We start from the raw sequence: 22,719 nt of genomic DNA on the forward strand, positions 1-22,719 counted from the left end.
CATTTGATAATTTCACCATATCTGAATTTTACGATCGTAAGTGCTTCTCTGTTGAGCACATTAATCACAAGACCTATGGCCTTACTCCAGAGACAACTTCAAAAATGGTCCCATTCGATGAAAACTCACCTGTCAAAAAATTATGGTGGAGACTTCACTCAAAGATAAACCACCAGACACTTGTACAGAAAAAATGGATACCTCAATACCCACTGAAAGCAAACTAAGCAAACCAACTGACCCTAACACATTTGATGTTTTGAACACTCTACCAGAGGAAGAGATAGACACGGGCCGTCCATACTTCCCTAAAACAGTGGATAACTATAAATCTGACAAAGGTAAGCCCTCTACCTCTTAAAAAACAGACAAGTCAATAAAATCGAAACAATAGGAAAATTTTTACAATGGAACTGTCATGGGATCCGCCAGAATATTGATGATATCAAGATGTTCTTGCAGAAACACAAACCTTTCTGTTTCTGTCTACAGGAAACTTACTTAAGACCCAATGAGGACTGTACCTTTAGGAATTTCACTGTTGTAAGTAAGGATAGAACTGGAGATGGTCCTGCTCATGGAGGAGTAGCTATCCTAGTGAGCAGTCATACTCCTTTCCATCAGGTCCAACTTAATACTTCTCTGGAAGCGGTAGCGATTTGCTTCTCTGTGGGATTCCTTATTACAGTATGTTCAATTTATTTACCACCAAATGCCGAGTCTTGATAACCTTATTTCGCAACTGCCTGAATCCATACTTTTGATGGGTGACTTTAACGGTCACAATACTCTATGGGGTAGTGCCAACACTAATAGACGAGGTCGAATCATTGAAAAAATTCTTCATAATAATAACCTTTCCCTTCTAAATAATAAACTCAATACTTTCTTCCATATGCCTACCCGCTCATATTCTGCAATTGATCTTACAATCTGTTCCCCTTCCATTCTTCCACTGCACATGTGGGATGTTGAAGAGAACATATATGGAAGTGATCACTTTCCTGTTCTTTGTACAATGTCTTCACAGGAACCATGTTCACCGACATGGATACCTATATGGAAAATGGACCAGGCTGACTGGAACACTTTTTCTCATTTTGCAAAATTTAATGCTGATGCCATCAGTCAAACACTTATCAGTGAAGCTGTAAAATATATAACAGAATGCATTGTCCAGGCAGCAGCAACCTCCATCCCAAAAACATCATCTCGATTTCCAGTCTATCCAAAGCCTTGGTGGAACCCAGAATGTCAGGCAGCCAAAAAAGATCAACACAGAGCACGGAGTATATTTTGTAGATACCCCACCACATCAAATTTAATAACTTTCAAGCATGCTTGAGCCAAAGCACGTTTTGTAAGACGTCAGAGTCAAAAACAATCATGGATTCAATTTACTACATCAGTTAATCAAATGACCAGTCCAAAAATTGTATGGGATAAAATCCAGAAAATGAAAGGCAGATATAGTACACATTGTTTGTCCACCTTAGACTATAATGGAAGTGTTCTTGCTGATCCCAAAGCTATTGCAGATGCTTTGGGAGAAACTTTTGCTAAAATCTCAGCAACAGCTTCATATTCTCTGGAATTTTTAATACTGAAAGAGCAGCAAGAGAAACAAAGGCTTAATTTTTCTACCAATATTCTTCAGCCATTTGTCAAGGAGGAACTAAAAAGAGCTCTCCTACAATCTCACCCTAGTACAGTAAGACCTGATGATATCCATTATGAAATGATAAAACATCTACCATCATCTATGGATCTTCTCTTATTATACAATAGAATACTTGCAGATTAAGAGTTTCCAAATTCTTGGCATAAGTCAATTGTCATTGCTATCCCAAAACCAGGAAAAGATCCAACACAAGCAATTAATTATTGAACCATTGCTCTGACCAGCTGTCTTTGTAAGATACTAGAGAAAATGGTTAATGCCAGACTTCTCTAGTATTTAGAAAGCAACAGTCTTCTTTCCAATACACAATATGGTTTCCGTAGAAATCGATCAACTTTAGACCCTTTAGTTCGGTTAGAAACTTGTATAAGAGATGCATTTCTGAAGCAAGAACATCTGGTCTCGGTTTTTTTTGACATGGAAAAAGCTTATGACACAACCTGGAGATATGGCATATTAAAAGACCCTCTATAGCCTAGGTCTCAAAGGACACCTCCCTATATTTATTAAAAACTTTCTGTCCAGGCAAACTTTCCAAGTGAGAGTGGGAAGTACGCTATCTCGACCATATCTTCAAGAACAAGGTGTTCTCCAAGGCTCTGTCTTAAGTGTAACCCTTTTTGCTATTAAAATCAATTCAGTCATTGAACAGCTTCCTCCCACTGTAGACAATGCTCTATATGTTGATGACTTCACAATTTACTGTCACTTATGTAACATGAGGGTAATTGAAAGACAACTTCAGCAAGCAATTGATCATGTCTTTCTGTGGGCTCTTAATAATGGGTTTAAGTTTTCAACAGAAAAAAGTGTCTGTGTACACTTCTGTCAAAAACGCACTCATCACCCAGATCCTGAACTAAGAATGGCACTTACTGTTATTTCAGTAACTACAGAAACTAAGTTCTTGGGACCAATTTTTGACAGAAAACTCACATTTCTAGCACACATTCGTCAACTAAGAGAAAAGTGCAAAAGAACTTTGAACCTCCTTCACACTCTATCCTCTACCAAGTGGGATGCTGATCGAGCTTCATTGCTCCATCTTTATCGTGCACTTATACGTTCAAAGCTGGATTATGGGTCCCAATTCTATGGTTCGGCAAGATAGAATAACCTAAGATGGTTGGAGTCCATCCATCATCAGGGTATACAGATAGTTACTGGTGCCTTTCGCACCTCACCCACTCCAAGTTTCTATGTAGAAGCAAATGAACCGGCTCTATCACTTCGACGGAAACAGTTGTCTCTTAATTACACCCTAAAAATAAAATCTCTCCCAGATCACCCTACATGGAATAGTATCTTCTCTCTGCATTGGGAAGCTCAATATCACACACATCAAACTGCTATACATCCTTTTGGTATGTGTATTAAAGAAGCTGTGCAAGCTGTTAGTATAAATGTTGACAACATTAGCTACACTAAACATAACAGCATTCCTCCATGGCAGGTTTGCACACCATCCTGCAACCCCTCACTTTGTCAGCTACAGAAATCTTATACCCCATCATCCATTTACTTGCAATTGCTTAATGCACACAGAGCAGCACATGCTGATTTCTTACCCATCTATACTGATGGTTCAAGAACTAACACCTCTGTTGGCTGTGCTGCTGCTGTGTTTCCTGACATTATTATCTCAAATCAGATCCCACCTGACTCCAGTAATTATACAGCAGAGTTACAGGCCATTCAGCTTGCACTTGTGCATATAAAAGAAAACTGCTACCAAAAGTGTATAATTTATACAGACTCATTGAGCTCTTTACAGGCTATCTCCTCTCCTATGTATAATCCACATCCAGTACTTTATGAAGTGCTACATCTGCTTCACAAAATGAAAATCCTTAATTTCGATGTTCAGTTCTGCTGGATTCCCAGCCACATCGGAATCAAAGGAAATGAGGCTGCAGATGCAGCTGCTAAATCAGCCCATACCTTCTCCATATACGGACTACAGACAACTTATAAGATCAAAGCTAAGTGCTGAGTGGGAGTTAACATGGTAAGAAACATCAACAACAAATTATATAACATTAAACCTGAAATTAAACACTGGCATTCTAGTCAACGTACAAAGAGATGGGAGGAGGTTGTCCTTGCTAGGCTCCACATAGGTCACAGTCACCTTACGCATTCTCATTTACTGAGAGCTGACCCTCCCATATGTGAAAAATGCAACACACATCTCACTATTCATCATATTCTGGTAGATTGTCAAAAATTTACACGAGAGAGAAATGAAAATTTCACCTATCTAACCCAGCCATATACACTCAGGGAAATGCTAGCAGACTCAGTCAAATTGCATGATGTTTTTAATTTTTTAGAAAGAATTAATTTGTACAAACACATTTGACCATAAATTTGTTTATGTGTAAATACTTTTTTGCTTAACTTAACTTTTATACATACATATTATTTATTAGGTTAAATATGATCAATTGTGTATTACCATAGGCCTTGATCTTGTATATTTGTATCACCCTGTTGTAATTCTGGATGGACCACTGCCCAGGCTGACTGTTTTGACCTTTATTGAAGTCTCATTAGTGGGAACCAGACCCGCAAGTGATACCAAGGTTGAAGTAATGCAGAAGTCATATTTCCATATACAAGTAGTTAAAAATGGTCACACCTTATTACTAAAATACTCTAGATCAGAGAAAGATGTTGAAAATTTTTTCACTTGGTTATGTTATAAATTAAAGATGTCAAGAAATTATGTTATATTGTTGGTTTCATCCTTTATCCAAGTGTTAGCAAACAAAGTTTGCATTGCAACAATGTGTGTTGCATTATGTGATACTAAGGCAACTGACGTGGAGTCATTAGCCTCTATATACAAGTACTCCAGTAGTGAAGATTCTTATGTGGCTGCATTTGGTTATTACTCTATTATTTAAAGTTAAGGTAATTTCAGTGTATTTATTATCTCTTTTATAAATAAATAACATGCACAGTCAATCAGTCATACATCTGCTTTATTAAAAACTGCATAATTCAAGTGAGTAGGAATTATATATGTACTGTTTAATATTTTTTTATATATCTTTCATAGATATTCCACGAACGTTTCCAGATAATATTTATTTCAAAGTAGCATCAGAAGGTTCCAAAAGAGAATCATTATTTAATGTCTTATTAGCATTTGCACACCATAATCCACAAGTTGGATATTGTCAGGTAAATAGTAATTGTGAATTATTATTTACAACAAAATTAATACATTTTACAATATTTGATTCATTTTCATGATAGCAATAACATTCTGACCTACTGTACACTACTGTCACTTTCCAACCAAGTTGTAGATTTGGATCTCCTTGAATGAACATCATTTATCATCTAAAAATTTTTTGGTGGTATTAATTGCTTGGTGATATTACATCGAATGAGTATTATTAAGTAAGGTAGTGGTGTAATACCACTACCTTGCTTATTGCAGACACAGAGTAGCTTGGGAAAAATATGGGGGTAAGATCATGAATGGTCTCTAAGCACAGTATCTTCATATTTTTTTTATCTAAGATACTAATATGCTATATGCAGGTTCCCAACCTTTTGTGGGTAGGATGACATTGAAACTAATAAATAAAATAATAAAAAAAAGCAACTTCATTCATAATAAAAAGTTTATTATTTTTTTCTTTCAATGAAAATTTGTTTTTCATTAGATCAAATGATTTGCATTAAAAAAAAACAAAGGGAGAATCATGAATAATCATAAAAATGTTAATAAAAAGTGTTTCAGTCTTTGAAACAGACTTGGCTATATTCGTTGAAGGAAAGGTCACAATTATTAAGCTTTAAGATTTGAAAGAAATGACCAGAGATACAAAGTCTATCATACCACTCCTTAAACTCATTGACCGTTCTCGCTCTCACCACTCCATCAGGCAATGCATTCCACGGTTCAACCACCCTCCATGCAAAGAAACCACTCCTCACCCTCTTGCTCACAGTTTCCTTTCGTAACTTCCAGGGATGGCCTCCTGTCATCACTCCTTCCCGCTGTTCAACCAAGCGAAAGAACTCCCCAGTGTCAACCCTGTAACCACCTCTCAACAGTTTAAAAGTCTCAATTATATCACCTCTCCTTCTTCTATCCACCAAACTCTGCAGGCCACATTCCCTCAGTCGATCCTCATAACTATCCTTGTACAGTCCTGAAACCATCTTTGTCATCCGTCTTTGTATCCTTTCCACAGTTAATTTATCCCCTTCAAATCCTGGGGACCAAATCTGAGAACAATATTCCAAGTGTGGTCTGATCAGAGACTTATACAACGGAATGATAACCCTCATCTCTGCAGGTCAGTGTCCTTCTCATAATTGCAGCAATCCTCTGTGTTACCTTCACCACCTTTGCAATATGTCCCCTAAACTTCAGATTTCTATCAATCGTCAACCCCAGATCTCTCGTCTCCCCTACTTCCTCCAGTATAACTCCTCCCGTAGAGTATGCAGCATCCCATCGATGTTTCCCAAACCTCAAGACCTTACATTTTGCTGCATTAAACTGACACCCCCATTCATTTGCCCATCTATCTAGCTTATTCAAATCCTCTTGCAGGGCTACCACATCTGCACCATTACTAATAATCCTTCCCAGCTTCGCATCATCCGCAAACAACTGAATATCCCCTTGCAATCTATCATATTAAAAATATTTATATTAGGAAAGAACTTGACATTGTCAGCATCCAGGAATGCGTTAGCAGAGCTGATCTCAAGTGGTATGGTCACTTAAACAGAATGGGTGAGGAAAGATTAGCAAAACAAGTCTTCTCTGCCAAGTTAGCAGGAAAACGACCCAGAGGAAGACCAAGAATTAGGTGGATTGATACGGTACAAAGTGCCTTAGACCAGCGCTTCCCAAACTGTCAGCAGCGGCCCCCTTGGGGCCGTAGGTTTTGTTGAGGGGGGGGGGGGTCGTGAAATAATGAAAACAAATTTAAAATGTTTTAAAACTAAGTAGATTTTTTTTATTTTAAAAGAAACGTGCTTAACTTTTATTATTTATTATTTCTTTTTTTGTTATTTTTTATATTTTAATGGAAAAATTCACACATTGGTTCAACCAAGCGAAATGTTGGTTCGCAAACTTGGCTTCCTGCATATTTTGGCACTTAATGAATATTAGTAAATATTGCTTATTCATATGTTTCATTTCAAAGCAGTGGTTAATTGTATTTACTTCGAATGCTCTCCAGGGAAGCTCCAACTCTTCCTATCCCTTTCATCACGCGTTCGTAATCAGGGACTGTTGATATTGACTTTATATACATATCAAAACTCATTTTGTATTATCACTGTCATCCGAGCTAGTTTTCTGTTACCAATAAAAGTTTCGCATATACTTCACACATGAAAAAAAGCTTAAACAAGTTCATGTGGGGGAGATAGTAACTCGCTTGCAATGGTAAACAACACTCCCTCCCTAACAGCCACTATACTGCAGAGGCAATGAAAACAAGTACTTTTATTATGCCAGTGAATAAGGTATGAGGAGTCTGTGTAATATATTTCTCAACAAATAGTGCAATTAGAGACAACTGGGATAAAAACACACTAATTAATGAATCACATGTCCCCTCATACAGAAACTATGCTGTATAGACTGAAACAAAACCATATGTTGCATGGGCAAACACAGTATCTAAATCAAAACTATTGTTATTAATTAGATGTGTGTGAGTTCGATTTCCCAAGGCAGCAATAAAATTCAACCGAACGTGTTAAAATTCGTAAAAGTGTTAAAACTAAGTAATGGCAGTTTTATATATGGAATTCGGTTGAAGAGAGTTAGCATTTCAACTCAATTGTCAGCTATGCTTTTATCTTTCGGTCGAATGATCTTTTGTTAATACCGCACCAATCATATGCACGTTTTAATAAACTGCCTTTGCTGTCTGTTTCGCGTTAGGCTTAATTACCGTAAAGGGAGAAAAGTCACAAAAGAGAAAAATGTTCCTGGTCTGGGGATTCCCTTATTCAGGTAATATTCACTAATTTCATGTTATCAGTCTGTGGTGTGCCAGTATCGGTAAGTGGTGATATTATTTGATCTATTCTACGTTAAAAAATTTAACCCTGAAATGGATAAGTGGCTGATAAAAAAATAAAAAAAAAGTCCCGCGAACAATCAGAAGAAGCAGAAACAGACTCAAAAAAAAAGGACAGTATTTCATATTTTACCAGAACAGCCCACATCGTCTTCAGAACCAAACAGTAAGAGGCAAAAAATGTAATATATGCATTTGATTTTTGCAATATTCGCTGTGTATGTTTTGTATTGAATATGAATACAATAAATATTATAATAATATATCTCTCTATTACAATTTTTTTTTGATATTTTAATTTTTGCAAAGGGGGCCCTGACATCCAGAAGTTTGGGAAGCACTGCCTTAGACGATAGAAATATGAGATCTGGTAATGTTGGAGTCTTGACAAGTAACAGACTGGTTTGGAGGAAAATTGTAGATAGGAAGTTAGTAATGATGTAAATTTTTCATGTAATATTATCATATCCTGTACACCCCTTGAGGGGGTACATAGCAGGAATTTGATGATGATGATTGTTCTAAATCTAATGGGATAGATTTTAAGATGTTTAACATTTTGTTCCTGTCAGTGGAATCAAATGCTCATTTGAAGTCAATAAAACTGCAGTATATAAGTAAGTTGCATGCCCAGTAATTGTCAGCCAGGTTATTAACTGTAAAAAGATTGTCTATACAATGTTTACAACAGATCTATATGTAGAATCTATACAACAGAAGACCAAGGAGGCTTCAGACCTGGAAGGGCTGAAGACTCCTATTATCTCATTATTCAAGTCTGGAATCTGTTTTGAATAATGCACGTGAAGATTTTGTAGCTATCACTTAGCAGTGTTATGGGTCTGTAATTTTCACACCTTCATTTATCTCCCTTTTTGGAACATTAGTATTATGATTTTGATGCATGTCGTCCACTCATATGGAATCTCACCAATATATATAGTATTTGGTTAAAAAGTTCAAGCAGGAAATTGATTGCTGCTATGCCACCATATTTCTGTAGGATGATTTCCTCCAAAATCATCATAACCAGGTGATTTAAATAAGTTCATTTGGTTTATTGCATTCAAAATTTCTTCTTTTATTATGAATGGTGCTTTTTATCTTTAAATTTTAGTGGTCTGTTTTGGGCATTTTTGTTAATTCTTTTATAATTTTATATACAGTTTTGCTATCATTATTTTTATTGGCTTCTTCATACATTTTTACTTTTTCTTCTAACCAAACATTGTACCGCTTTTGGACGCTTGTTTCCACCTATCGTTTTCATCATAGTTAGATGACTCTCAAATGAGTTGATTGGGATGATTAGCTGCTTTAGTGAAATATGTAAGCAGGATCACGGAGAAACATCTGAATATCAGGAATGTCAGTGTCTCGGTGGAGGAGAGTATTCCTGACAAACCACGGAGCATTGAATATTATACGGAGACATCTGTTCTGGATCACCTGTAGCTTTTTGATGTTGCCAGGGAAGGTATGACCCCAAGTCAGTGATCCATAAGTCCAATGTGGGCCTAATGATTGCTTTATAAATTCGTAGTTTGTTTTCAGTGCTGACATGGCTTCTTCTGTTGAGAAGAGAGTAAAGTTGCATAATAGTTATGCCTGCAGAAGTTTGACTTCTGTCGATGTGAGAGTTAAAGTTGAGACGGTTATGTAGTTGAATCCCTAAATATTTGGTGCTGGGTTTCCATGGAATAGCTGTGTTGAAAAGTTTGACTTCTCCGTAGTGGTATGCCTTCTATCTTGTGAAGAGAATGGCAGTACTTTTGTCGGCATTCACAGCTATTCTCCATTTCCTGAGCCATTTTTCTAAGTTTGTTGCTGCGGTTTGTAAGCACTGCGTAGCTAAGTTCGGCCTGAGAGATCTACTCAAAATTGCCATGTCGTCCACATAGCAAGCAGTGGTGGTTGATGCCGTGCTGGGGACGTCAGCAATGAAGATGTTAAAAAGCAGCGGAGAGAGCAGCGAGCCTTGAGGAACACCTGCTGTGATTCTTTTCAAAGAGGATTTGAGTCCTCTCAACTTGACCTGAAATTTCCAGTTTTTTAGGAAGGAGTCAATAAATTTGGTAAGGTAGAGCGGAACGTTGGCCATAAACAATTTATAGATGAGGCCTTTGTGCCAAACCTTATCAAAGGCTTTTGTTACATCCAGAAAAATAACTCCTGGTGTTGTCGCCAGTTGAATCCAGTTGTGATGAATTCGATTAGCCTGTGAACTTGTTGTGTAGTACTGTGCCACGTTCGAATCCCAAACTGCTCTTTTGGAATTGTGTTGTTTTTGTTCACCACATCTTGAAGTCGATTGAGGATGACTTTTTCTGCAATGGAAGTGCATGGAAGGAGACTGATGGGTCTGTAATTTTGCGGTAACTGAGGCGCTTTTCCCGGCTTATGAATGAGGATTATATCTGCTTGTTTCCATCGGACAGGAAAATAATTTAATCTGAATATTGCATTTATAATGGCTACCAAATGCATGACAGCTTTGTGCGGAAGGGCCTTGATTGTTTTGTTGTTAATTTCATCTGGGCCAGGGGCTTTTTTGTTGTTAACCTTCCTAATGATTAAGTAGACCCCCTTTAGGCGAGGTGGGACAGATATTTTCACTGCTACAAGGCTGCCAGAGCACGGTACGGACTTGACGGTGAATTTTCTCTATGAAGACCAAATCTGCATTCGCATAATTAGGACTGCACTGAAGTTAAAGAGCATTAGCGAGAGCTTCTGCATTTTCATCGTCCTTTTAAACTATACCTCTTTCTCCGTGAATGGGCTGGATATCGTAAACCTGTACGGAGAGCTTTTGGCAATTTCCACAAAGTATTATCTTCAGTTTTCAGGGAACAAAGTTTTCTTTCCCATTGCTGATTTCTGTGATCTTTTAGTGCATAACGAAGTAAGTTTGCTGCTGACTTGCACTTATGCTGACAACCTGATGATCTGTAGAGTCATCTGAGTCATCTAGGGGCTGGTCGATAACTGGCAACATAATCTCCCTGGTGTTATCTTGAGAAGTGCTGGGGAGAGGGTCAGGGGATTGGTAGTCCTCTGATTCAGCCTCTGCTATTTGGTGTACTGCTGCCTTTCCTGGCCATTTTCTTTGCAACAGGCCACCTACATGCTTTGAAGACTGCCAATATCTGCTTGAAGTCTAGCTCATCATATGGAGTGTCCATGATTTGGTTTAATTTGTGATTAGAAGAGAGAACAGAGGTTGCTCAGGTGTCCCGAGCAACTTGCAAGTGATCCTGTGGACTTGAGGGTCCACTAGCAAATCCCATAGACACTCTCAGGTGTCTACCAGCAATAAAATACGACTAGCTATCCTACAGTAGGAAAAAGGAGTGTCACGAATTCGCTTGGCCACAGATTGAAATCCTACCTCTCTATAAAACCATAAATCCGCCACTGGTCCTCATTGCGGGTGGGGTCTGCCAGCCATTAGACCTCTTGCATGTTTCATGCAGATGGGAAGACAGTAGGAAACAAACTGTGTCTGTGCCAGTGCAATGCATGTTTCGTGAAAAACCTTGTAAACAAATTAATCAGGCTCAGTCTAAAATAATACATCCGTTCACATCAAAGCCAAAAGCTGACTTCAGTACAGCTTATCTGTCAACCCATTTCTGTATATGAGTTCTTATATACAGAAATGGGTCTTCTCTAAAATCTTCACCACCACTCTAGAGATACTGATAGGTCAGTAGTTGGACACATTGGCATGATGTATTGAATTTTCTTTAGAACAGCATTGTGTCTAGAGGGACTTAAGTAATTTGTTATAGTGGAGTTTGTTACAGTGACAGTTAATTTTAGTGTGAGAATTCTTTCAAGTGGTTGTACTGTTGGGAAAATATGATGAGTACACCTAAACCTCTTTCTACGCGATAGATACGTTCCTGAAAATTACGCATAAATAGAATTTGCGTAATTTTCTTTCGCGTAGAAAGAACTACTGACTCCATAGAAAAAGTGAAGATTGGTTCCAAACCTGAAATATAAGCAAAATAATGAAAAAAAATAAACTTTAAATTCATTAGGATCATAAGATTTTTATTTACATTTCATGGAGAACACACATACATATAATGAATTTTAATAACTTTAAAAAAAAACATATTCATTTCAGTTGTTTGCTAAGGATTCTATAAAAAAATTATGTTATTTGCTATCGGTTTCTGACAATAAACGTGAAAGCTTTCGTTTTCGTGAGACTGTAATATCACTAGAACTACTAAATATGGTATTATCGTCATCGACTTGTACCTCAACTTGTGGAATTCTTCTTGTCATTCTTGCTTGAACAAAAGTACCACTGGTTGTTTCAGTAGTTTTAGGCATGAACTTAGTTATTAATCACTGTGTTAATGCTTTAGATAAGTCAAATATAATTCTCTGTATGAAGACATTAACAACTTAAGCTCACATGAAAACTTCCCAGCACGTTCTTCATTTGGATCGTGTCGGGCAAAATAATTGCCTAAATTACTGGCCAGTTTAAGACCTTCTTTAATTATATCAGCAGTAAAAGTAGGATTATCTTGATAATTATCATTAACTTCTTCGCTTTCAGGAGTCTCAGAAACAATCTCCACTATTTCGTCTTCGCTAAGAGGTTTATCAATTAACAATTCTTCGATATCTACCGATGTAAGATCATCGAATCCTTCTCTGCCAATTTCACATGCCAAACTTATTATATTGGGGAATTCTGCAGTATGATTGAAGGGAACAGCAGCATTCTCTTTAACACATGCGAGCCAAATAGCTTTCCAGCATGCATTCATAATTTTTGGTCTCAATTCAGATAACGATAATCGAACCTGATCTTTAATTTGAGTCTCGGGTCTGGGTTAGTCCCGAGCGGGTGGAAGGAGGGGAAAATAGTTCCACTGCATAAAGGTGGTTCCAAGACTGCTGTTGTAAATTGCCGACCGATTAGCATATCAGGAATCATTGTCAAGGGTCTTAGAGAAATTAGTCAAGAAAAGAATACAGGATTGGATAGATGAAAATGGGATATTGTATGGGGGACAACATGGTTTTGTGAAGGGTAGATCATGCCTCAGTAACTTGCTCACGTTTTATAACACAGTGATGGCTGAACTGGATAGGAGCAATGGGTTTACAGTGATACTACTGGACCTTGCCAAGGCCTTTGACAGGATACCACATGGAACCCTAATCAGTAAACTGGAGCAGATGGGGATAGATATAGGGTTGGTAAGATGGATAGGAGGGTGGTTGAAGGAGAGATACCAGAGAGTGGTTTATTCAGGAGTGGAGTCAAAAAGACGTCTTGTGACCAGTGGAGTGCCGCAGGGCTCTGTTCTTGGACCACTGCTTTTCAATTTGTTCATCAATGATATTGGAAAGGATTTGAGAGGAAGTGTTCACTTGTTTGCTGATGATGCAAAGTTGGATAGAGCAATTGTGAGTGCACAGGATGTCAAAATTTTACAGGATGATTTGGATAGTTTGGAGAACTGGGCTAGGAAAAATGGATGTCAGTTTAATGTGGCAAAGTGTAAGGTTATGCACTTTGGGGTGAAAAGAATAGCAGCAGTGTATCGCATTGGTGGAGCTGTACTCCAGGAGATTGATGAGGCCAGGGATTTGGGAGTGCTGGTGGATAGGGAATTGAAGTTATAGAGGCACATTGCAAAAGTGACTAAAACAGCTCACCAAATCACTTGGCTTCTGAAAAATACTTTAACATGCAGAGACAAACAAGTTGTTGTTCCTCTGTATCGAGCCTTGATAAGACCCCATCTGGACTTCTGTGCCCAGTTATGGGCACCAGGGTTTCTTCGTGATGGGGAGGAAGTGGAGAGGGTCCAGAGACGAGTGACCAAGATGATAGCAGGTCTGTGGAATGAACCTTATGAGAATAGGTTGAAGATTTGTGGGTTGCAGAAATTGGACGATAGGCGAAGGAGGGGTGATATGATTGAGACATTCAAATTACTGAAGGGTTTTTATAAGATTGATCCAGAAGATATTTTTGAAAACATGACTGGTGGTGGGAGGACTAGGGGCCATGCATGGAAGCTGGGCAAGAGCATGGTTGACAAGGGTGTTAGTGCTAGGTTTTTTACTTGGAGAGTGGTGAATGAGTGGAATAAGCTTCCAGAGTCTGTTGTGGGTGTTACGACCGTGAATGAGTTCAAGGCAAGATATGATAGATACTGTGTGAATATTGAATAGTTGTTCCAGACATGATGTTAGGGCCTCCCTCGATGAGTTTGTCGACTCCTTGGAGTTTCCCGGAACAATAATAATAATAATAATAATAATAATACAATCCATAATTGAAAATTTTTTCCGCACATCCATAACTGACAGTGTTTCATCATCATTTAGCTTGTTCAAAATGTACTGAAATGTTCAGCTGACATAATATGTTTTAAAAGTCGCAATTATACCCTGATCTAGAGGTTGTAGCAATGATGTGGTATTGGGCGGCAGAAAAAAAAATTGTACATTTGGGTGTTCTTTGGCAGGATGACTGGGTGCATTTTCAAGATTCAAAAGCACATTCGAGACCCTTGTCATTCAAATAGCGTCTAACTTCTGGCACAATATGTTTGTGGAACCACCAGTGAAAATATCAATGGTCACCCAAGCTTTTTTGTTGGCCTCCAATGAACCCGCAATTTTTGAAAATCTACGCCTTTCATTGGCCGTGGTCTTAATGATCGATTCATGAGCAGTGGTTTTAACATCCAATCTCCTAAAGCGTTCGAACAAGATAGGAGTGTGCAATTCTTTACTGCTTTGAACTTACCAGCAGTTTTTTGCATTTTTGATATGTAAGTTCCGTTTGGCATTTTTTTCCAGAAAAGGCCGGTTTCATCCATATTCCAAACTTGTTCACAAGTGTAACCGCCATCTTTAGTTATTTTAGCAAGTTTTTGTGGAAATGTTTTAGCAGCTGTTTCATCAGCAGAAGCCGTTTCACCTTTAATTTTTATATTATGATTTTAATAAACTTAGTCAGCCAACCATTGCTTGCATGAAATTCATATTTTTTCCTCAATTGAGATGAAGTATCTGGCTGCAGTTTTTTAATCTGTTCATAAAATCTCAATGCTGATTGCTTGATGGAATTTCTCTCAACTGGCATTCTTTTTTGTACATTATCTTCAATCCACATCACTAAAGCTTTTTCAGCCTTTTCTAGAACAACATCACTTGTATATGATGATAATTTCTCACTCGATTTTGTACCAGAACATACCGCTTTTCTAATAGCCTCTTCATTTTTCTTTATAGATCTGACAGCTGATTCACAGACTCCAAAATGCTTACCCACAGCCGTCGCACCTTCCCCAGTTTGAAGATGATCTAAAATTTGAATTTTTATATCCAAGGAAATGGCTTATCTTTTTTTTTTTTGGTTATCGGCAACGTCATGTGAGGGCTGGATTAAAATCTTCGGTTAATGAAATGAAAGTTTGAAAATTACATATGGCTTACCATTTATTATTTCTTGGTAAAATTATTAATTTTATTTTATTTTATTTTAATTTCACTTAAAAAATGCAAATGCAAAAAATGTGGTAACTCTGTTGTCTACTCAAACACCAAATTCAAACTGCTAAGAACTGCTTTTTTATGCGCAGTCAGTTATGTAATTCGGGAATTCCCAATAAATAAAATTCGTAAGAATTTAGAATTTTCTTAATTGAAACGAGAATGCAAAAAAAAAAAAATCTCAGAATTTTCTAGAATTTAGAATTTTCTTAATTGAAATGAGAATGCAATTATACAAAATTCTCAGAATTTTCTTGAATTACGGATTTTTTCCTAACTTAGACTTTAGGTTGGTCACGTAAAAGTGAATAAAAATCGCGTAAAAAAAATTTTTTTTTGATATCCCAATTCGCATAATTCTGAATTCGCGTAAAAAAAATTTGCATAAAAAGAGTTTTAGGTGTATATATATCCAAAATATTTATTATTATTATTACATGACACCTCCAAGGAGAGTAAAAACTCATCGAGGGAGGGCACCTACTCTACAACTCTGTTTCTATCACTCAAACCACTAACTACAGCAAACCACATCATCTACACCAGTGCTATTTACTGCCCACCACCACCAATAGTATTTTCACAGACAATCACATCACAAACATCCATGCCCATGGCAGGATTCGAACCCACAGCCTTTTGGATGGAGAGCAGATACACTAACCACTCTGCCAACCAAGCCAGCTCTTTTCTATTCATTTTTTGGATCTTTACTCTAAATATATAACAGTTATATCTTTTTTCTATTACAAATGGTCAAGTTGAAACAAAAATTGAAATGACTTGTTAAATTTAGTAGTCTAATAGTAGTCTTTCTAGCTTGGCCTAGTGGGTGGCATCTTTGCTATCCACTATGTTTGAAAATCAGATACCACTGCATAATAAATGCTTATTAAATATTAAACATTTTACATAATTATGTGTTTAGTCTACTCTGTTTATTAATTATATTAGTATTGATAAACAGACCACTATTGGCATGAATGCTTCTGATTGACTTTAGGTGACAGATGAATTTCATTGCCTAGTGAGAGACTATCACTCTGTTTACTTGGAGGCTTGAAAGTGTTCCACATTTGGCTCATGTCTTATCTAATCTTTGGCCCATCTGTGATATTAAATGAACAGTAGGTTTACATTTCATGGGTGAAATTCACAGAAAAAAAAGTTATTTAATTCCATGCAGCTAGTATGAAATTATCAGAGCTTGAAAAACTGTGTACTATCATGCAAATATCTAACTTGTCAGATGTTAACCTGGTTGTACGCTATGACACTTGCCTATTATTTGTAGTCATGTTTATTTCTGGATCTAGTTAGTTTATATACTTTTTTTAATGCTGGGGCTAATTTTAACCCTGTATAATTATCAGTGTTGAAGCAAATATGATAACTGTATATATATACGGCTCTTGTATTTTTGAGAGATGTATATATTATATTGATGTTCCCCATTAGAACAGGTTACATGTTGAACTACAGTGCTGGAAATTATGATCAACTTAGAAGAATACTATCTTTGGTCCCATGGTATCAGTTACTGAATGGGAAAAATGTCAGCAATGCATGGTAATCTTTGAAAAAGCTTAAATGAGGCTATCTGTCCCTAGTGTTCAAAGAATAAATAGGTTGGGAGTAAAATGGATGTGCAACCTTTTTAAGCAAGAGATCCACAAGAAAAAGGTGATGTGGAAAGACTAATATTGCTGAAGATAACAGTGAGAGGAGTTATGAAATATATAAAGCTCAAACCAGAAAAATAACGAGTATTGTGCAGAAAGTAAATCGGAGTATGAAAAATTGCCCATTCGAGCTAAAGGCAATCTAATAGAATTTTATCATCATGCTGCAAAAAAAAGAAAAAATGAATGTGGAATAGTAACCTTCATGAATGTGGAAGAATAACTTTATTGAATTCACATGATACTCTAGTGTAAGAAGCTAATGAGATTGTTCAATTAATGAGTGCTCACTTTGCCAAGATATAATAACCAGGTGTATGTAACTTGGTGCACAGTGCTACTGCCACACTAGATGAAAAGTTAGAGGTGCATGAAAATGAGGTTGAATTGCTGTCTCATAACCTGGATAAGCATTTGTCAATAGGGACAGATGTAATATCAGCATGTTTGCTAAAGGAATCTTCAGCAAAATTGGCTATGCCTTTCACATGTTTGTATTACTTGAGTCTCAGCTCAGGAATGTATGATAGTTCCATTATACAAGGGTGATGCAAAAATTGATGTGTCTAACTTCTGACTTCTCAGTATCTCTGGTGTGGTAGTGAAGATTTTAGAGAAGTTGGTAAGTACTTGCATACAGAAATGGGTAGACAAACAAGCTATACTCTGCAAGCATCGTGGGTTTACTAAAGGAAGGTCATGTTTTTAGCAATTTGCTCATATTTTATAACAATGTTATGACTGAATCAGATAAAGGGAATGGATACACTGTGGTAACATTGGATTTTGCTAAGGCATGTGATAGGCTACCACACGAAAGGCTGTTGAATAAACTGGAGAATATGGGATTGGAATATAAACTCTTGATTTGGTTCAGTGGATGGTTGACAGACAAATATCAAAAAGTGGTATACAGTGGGTGTGAATCTGCTAAATTTAAGGTGAACAGTGGTGTACCTCGGTGTTCAGTCCTTGGACCATTGTTGTTTAGGCTATACATTAATAAAATTAGGAAGGGTCTAATATCAAATGATGCGAAGATAGGCAGGGCAATCAGGAATGCTACTGATATTCAGTACTTAAAAAATGATTTGAATAGGCTTGAATTTTGGCATAATGAGATTTCCAGTGGCATATTATATTAGTAAGGTTATACTACAAGAAACTATGAGGCAAGGGATCTTTGGCATAATGGTGGACAGGAATTTGAAGTTCATAGGTCACATAACAAAGGTTGCAAATACAACTCAGAGGATAATTGTGATGTTGAAGTGAATATTCACATGTAAGGATAAGGAACAGTGGTATCGTGTGCCCATTTAGGTTGGTGTGCTATCGTGTGGCTTATGCAACCCTTGCTACAAAATTCATGTCAATCTGATAATATGATTGCATTTTTATTGATGTATGAAAGTTTTAAGAGTGCATAGCACATCAGCACACTCATCTTAATTGGTCCAATGCAGTTAGTTGTCAGATAACTTGGAATACTTTAATTTATCAATATAATTTTAAATGTGGAAATACATACACGTCAAATGAACAATATAATATAATATATAAAAATGAAGCACAAAGGGTTTATGCTTCGTAGTGAGATTAGATTATCATTGGCAAATACTAGAGTGAGACACGGATAATTTGAATTTTTATATGATTTTTGATACTCACACAAATTGGAAAAAGTAACAATCCATGAAAGCTCTGACAAAAAAAACGGGTCATTCAGTAGATCGTGAACACTGTAGTGCCGGGCGGGGGGAACCCCCTTTCGAGTTATCAGAATTCAAGGAGAACCGACCTACCAGTCCAGAACTCAGAGGGGTTTGGCATGCCATAGGCACCAGGGGGTGTAGTCCCCCCTAGTAAATATATGTTTTTTAATTATCAGTAGATCGTTCAGTAGATCATTCAGTAGATCGTGAACACTGTAGTGCCGGGCTGGGGGAACCCCCCTTTCGAGTTATCAGAATTCAAGGTGAACCGACCTACCAGTCCAGAACTCAGAGGGGTTTGGCATGCCATAGGCACCAGGGGGCGTAGTCCCCCCTAGTAAATATATGTTTTTTAATTATCCAAACAAAACAAATTAAAATTAAATAAGTAAAAATTATTGAAATAAAATAGATACTTAAAAAAACCAACAAATAGCTGCAAAATGATAAGTAATAAAAGAGTGGTGAAGTGAACAACACTATGCTTTTATTGCTTCCACCTTCCCTTGCTGTTTTGTCAGATTTAAAGTAAACGTGCTATCCACATTTCAACCAATTGCTTGTTTTTACTAAAATAAAGAGCCAAAATGCATCACTTTGGCAATGGAAAATTTATAAAAATCAAGTGGATATTAAATACAGCATTAGCCAGCCTGGTTGGCCGAGTGGTTAGCATATCCGCTCTCCAACCAAAAGGATGCGGATTTGAATCCTGCCGTGGGCATGGATGTTTGTGATTATCAGTTAAAAGACTAGTGGTGATGGTCAGCGGCAGATGGCGTTGGTGTAGACGATGAAGATAGTTGCGAGTGGTGGAGACAGAAAGTTGTAGGTTGATGCTCCCCCCCCCCCCTTGATGAGTCTTTGGACTCCCTGGAGGTGTTACATAATAATAATAATAAAATAATAAAATTATTTCAAAGCCGAATACAGAAACTAAAAGTTTCGTATGAAATTTGACCACAGAGCTTATGGGAATACACTCGCCAGTTACAAGTTGTCCTAGCCAGATCTTATAGGAGACATGCCTGCTATGACAGCATTTTTTGTTATGCTCATTAGTGACTGGATTCATTTCAGAGAAAAAAAAGGCTAAATGAGTGAAAAAAGAGGTATGGCATTAATCAAATTTACTTCATATGAAAATAAGTAGACACAGAATAAATTCATTGCAAATTATCAAGAGATATATCATATTGAAGATACCAGTGTCTTATCATTATGTCATAAACATTTAAATGAGGCAGAATACAAGGTAATATAACAATTGGTTAACTGGTAAAGGCAAGTGTTTTAGTGAGCTAGAAGATTATTATTAAGAGAGACCTCCAAAGAATCAGGAACTCATCGAGGGAGGCCATACTATTTGCACCAGCTGTCATACCTGTTTTTGAATTTATTCATGCTACTTGCACGACAACATCCATTTGGCAGTCCATTCCAATCATGCACTACTCTATGAGAAAAAAAATCTAGCCCTAACCCTCTTCTTGACAGCATTCATTCTCAATTTCCTTGGATGCCCTCATGTCCTTTTCCCCATCCTCCATAAAATGAAAAATTCAATCTACTGAAATTCTGTATAACCCTTTCAGAAGTTTGTAAATCTCAATCATATCACCCCTCTTTCTGCTGTTTGCTAGTATCTGCAGCCTACAAATTCTCAGTCTGTCTTCATAATTCATATCCAAAATCCTGATATCATTTATGACACTCCCCTTTGCATCTCTCCACTGTATCAGAATCATCATGGAAACCGGGAGCCCAGACTTGTGCGCAATAGTCTAAGTGTGGTCTTATCAAGGCCTTGTAAAGAGGCAAAATGACATCCCTATCTTTACATGTCAAGGTTTGCTTCTGACATGTAAATCTACTAAAACTCCAAGATCCCTAGCCTCATCAGTTATTTCAAGCATAATCCCACCAATATAATATAGCAACATCGAACATTCAGTCTAGTCAAATAATTTTGCAAGTACTGCATATCAGCAGCACTCCTGATTACTCTACCTATCTTTGCATCATCAGCAAATAGCTGTATGTCATATGTCAAATCCTTTCCAATGTCATTAATGTACAGATTGAATAACAGTGGACCAAGGACTGATCCTTGAGGCACACCACTAGTTACCTCGAATCTTGCAGATTCACCCCCTGCCACACACATACCACTTTTTGATATCTGTGAGTCAGCCCATCCTCTTATCCATGCCAGTAGTTTATAATCCAATCCCATATTCTCCAGTTTATGTAACAGTATTCCAAGCTGTATTCTGTCAAAAGCCTTAGCAAAATCCAAAAGTATCATGGTGTATTCATTCCCCTTGTCTTGTTCAATGGTAACATTGTTATAGAATGTGACCAAGTTGCTAAAACATGATCTTCCCTTACTAAACCTATGCTGTTTGTCGCAAAGTAGAGATTCTCTTTCAATGTGAGCCTTAACCAATTTTTCCAAAATCTTTACCATTTCTTACTTTATCACAGAATGAAAATGTCAACAGAATTTACATGAGCTGCAAAAGATAAATGTTCACATTGACTGAGACCTTCAACACTGATAATTTTAACCCTGTATAATTATCAGTGTTGAAGCAAATATGATAACTGTATATATACAGCTCTTGTATTTTTGAGAGATGTATATATTGTATTAATGTTCCCATTAGAACAGCTTACATGTTGAACTACAAAGCTCAGCATGTAACGGTGCTCACATCACTTTAATCATCTGTACATTATATCCTTTCCAATATAAAAATAAGTAGATCAGATTAATCCATTTATGGAAACACCTGGTTTTGAATCCCATCTAGGATGTGAGAAGTACATTCTAGATGGGATTCGGAGTATAACAATAATGAAATACAACATTTTTGTGTTTTTAAGTTATTGTAATTTAAATCTTTAGATAACATATTTTCATTATTTGTTTCTTTTTCATTAAACAAGCATTAACAATATGAAAAGTACCGATACCATTAGGGATTGGCTATTTTTTTCTGGCGAGGTTGATATAAGTTAAGGGGATAAAAATCCCTTATTGTTTTTCAGCCAGTAAGGGCTTGTAACCATTAGGGATTGTATCTGAAATATTATTACACAGGCACTATACAACAGTTAAGATATAGTTTAGAAAAGATCTGAATTTTAATCCCATTTGGGATACAAGGAACCTTTTTATAAGCAATTTTCAGCTGAATGAGTTAGTCTATCTCCCAAACAGACAATGGTATTGCAAACGTTCACTTATGCTGCTATATCTATACAAAATCTTTCCAGATCTGAGCCAAACTGCATTATTGATATTCTAAAAGAACAGAACATTATGCATCTTGAGAGAAGGCAATGACGAAAAGAGATAAAAATTTTACCATTTATAATTTATTCTCCACAATATTTACTCTAAACAAATTCTTGCCTGTTTTACAAGATGAAAAACTTGCTAACTCTGTATGAGACCAGCTAACTCACCTTCAGTTGAACAGCTCTTATAAATTATTATTATTATTGCACAGACACCTTCATATAGTCCTAAGACTCATTTTGGGAGGCCCAAACTATCAACACAATATCTATCATGAGCCTCCATAGCTCAGTCAGTATAGACGAAGCCCTTTGGTCAGAAAGACCTGGGTTTGATTCCCGTCCGAATCACGAACGGGAATCAAACCCAGATAAAGAGACCATTATCTGGTCTCTTTCGACGAAAAGCGAGTTAGCCAGTCTCATACGGAGGTAGGGGTTTTTCATCACCCTAGAACAGGCAAACCAGCCCCTTGAACACACATGAATTACAGTCAGGAATACTTAGCCATGGGCCTGCCATAGACCGGATTTGTAAGCTATGCCAGTCCCGAGCCTGGATAAAATTAGGGGAGAATGAGATGGTGCTGTACCTCCCTGTAAAAGGGGTTCATGGCCATTGTATCACCATACAAAATAAATAAAATATCTATCACACCTCTCCTTGTAAACCATTAACAGACAACTCATTCCATTCATTCACCACTTTCCATGTGAAA

General features: G+C 37.1%; 1 protein-coding gene across 1 annotated transcript in view; it reads left to right on the forward strand.

Moving 5' to 3' along the window:
• Positions 1-22,719, forward strand: part of LOC150094501 (growth hormone-regulated TBC protein 1-like) — a 193,261-nt gene that overhangs the window by 99,890 nt on the left and 70,652 nt on the right. The window contains exon 5 of the mRNA XM_090412483.1: positions 4,746-4,870. Coding sequence (XP_090268609.1) covers positions 4,746-4,870 — 125 coding nt within the window. The remainder of the gene's footprint in view (positions 1-4,745; positions 4,871-22,719) is intronic.

Source organism: Typopeltis vanoorti, chromosome 22, assembly GCF_054136105.1.
Source record: "Typopeltis vanoorti isolate ZY-2024b chromosome 22, IOZ_Tvanoo_1.0, whole genome shotgun sequence".
Lineage (NCBI taxonomy): Eukaryota > Metazoa > Arthropoda > Arachnida > Uropygi > Thelyphonidae > Typopeltis > Typopeltis vanoorti.